Source organism: Trachymyrmex cornetzi, unplaced genomic scaffold (genome assembly GCF_001594075.2).
Source record: "Trachymyrmex cornetzi isolate Tcor2-1 unplaced genomic scaffold, Tcor1.1 scaffold1337, whole genome shotgun sequence".
Classification (NCBI taxonomy): domain Eukaryota; kingdom Metazoa; phylum Arthropoda; class Insecta; order Hymenoptera; family Formicidae; genus Trachymyrmex; species Trachymyrmex cornetzi.
Window position 1 is genome coordinate 1 of NW_017295914.1, and position 1,538 is coordinate 1,538.

At 30.8% G+C, this 1,538-nt stretch overlaps 1 protein-coding gene across 1 annotated transcript; it reads left to right on the forward strand.

Annotated features, from left to right (window-relative positions):
- Window positions 1-648: 648 nt before the first annotated feature.
- Window positions 649-1,244, forward strand: LOC108770779 (putative nuclease HARBI1; the record flags this gene model as incomplete). Its single annotated transcript, XM_018522492.1, has 2 exons — window positions 649-862; window positions 933-1,244. Coding segments are annotated over 2 exons (526 nt in total), but the record flags the coding sequence as incomplete, so codon positions are not given.
- Window positions 1,245-1,538: the final 294 nt, after the last annotated feature.

Here is a 1,538-nt window from a genome sequence, read left to right on the forward strand (position 1 = left end):
TCGTGTTTAAACATTTTTTTTTCGTTTTGTTACAACCTTAACTTCATTTTCCAGCCGGTCGTTACCTGTTATTAATTTTTTTTTTTAGCATTTAAAATACGCTTTGGCACCAGCCTATTTTAGGACGTCCACTGGATAAAGATAGGATGAAATTTGGTTATCCAGAAACATCCTAATGATATCTGAATGATGATGTCCTATGGATGTAGAATAAGCGGACATTCGAACATCCTCAATATGTCCTAAATACCTCCTAAGTTTCTTCAGATACGTACTCAGGATGTTTGAAAATCCCTCGACATACGTCTGTAGGATGTACCTAGGATCAATTTTTGCTATGTGGGAATGCACGATAGTTTCGTGAACATTTCCGCCTCACACCTACTACATTTAAAAATCTGTTGAATAAATTAGCACCTATGTGAATTTCTGTCGAAAATAGAGGCAGGTCAATTATTCCACCTCATATACAATTGTTGGCTGTTCTGTGGTTATTAGCAACACCCGATTCATATCGGTAAAATTGTACTTGGTTTTTAATTGTAATAATTATATAATAATATAAATATTAATAAATATTTTAAATACATATATTTTTAAATGTTATATTTTATATGCATTATATTTCATAAATATAATTTTTTTCAGATCTGTAGGAGAAAAATTTGATCTCGGGAAATCATCTCTTCATGATTCTTTTAAAAGAATTGTAAATGCAATCAATAACTTAGCAGATTCTTTAATAGCATGGCCAACACAAGATGAAATGAACGATTTGAAACATAAATTTTTGCAAATTGGTCCTTTACCGGATGTGATTGGAGCAATTGATGGTACACATATTCCTATAAAAGCACCAAAGGTTAGAATAGTTAATTTATACAATTTGTTGTAAATACTTGTCATACAATAGCGTATTTTATACATTTCAGGATAATTCGTGTTATTATATAACTAGGAAAAAGGAATATGCTATCACATTACAAGCTGTTTATGATACGAATCTTGTATTTAGAAATTGTTTCGTGGGATTTGCTGGATCTGTTCATGATAAAAGAATATTTGTAAGGTCTGATTTATGGACAGAAGTGGGACGCAATAAAAGAAATTTTTTCCCTCATAATGAATATATACTTGGAGATAAAGCATATCCAGTTCTGTCATGGTGTATACCACCTTACATTGATCGTGGAAATTTAACACCGGTTAGTTTAGGTTCACAACCTTGTTTTAAGAGACCGTAAGCCGTATTAATTAGAGCCGTAAGCCGTATTAATTAGAGCCGTAAGAAATTGACCAATCATAATTCATTATTTTTTTCATCTCTTGACCGTGATTGGTCAATTTCTTACGGCTTACAGTCTCTTAAAGCAAGATTGTGAACCTAGACCAATATTTATAGTATTTTATTTCTATAGATAATACACTAAAATGTTTCTTTTATACTTATAACAAATTTTTTATTACAGCTTCAAATATCATTTAATAAAAATGTATCAAAGATGAGACAAGTCATAGAGCGTTCATTTGCATTATTA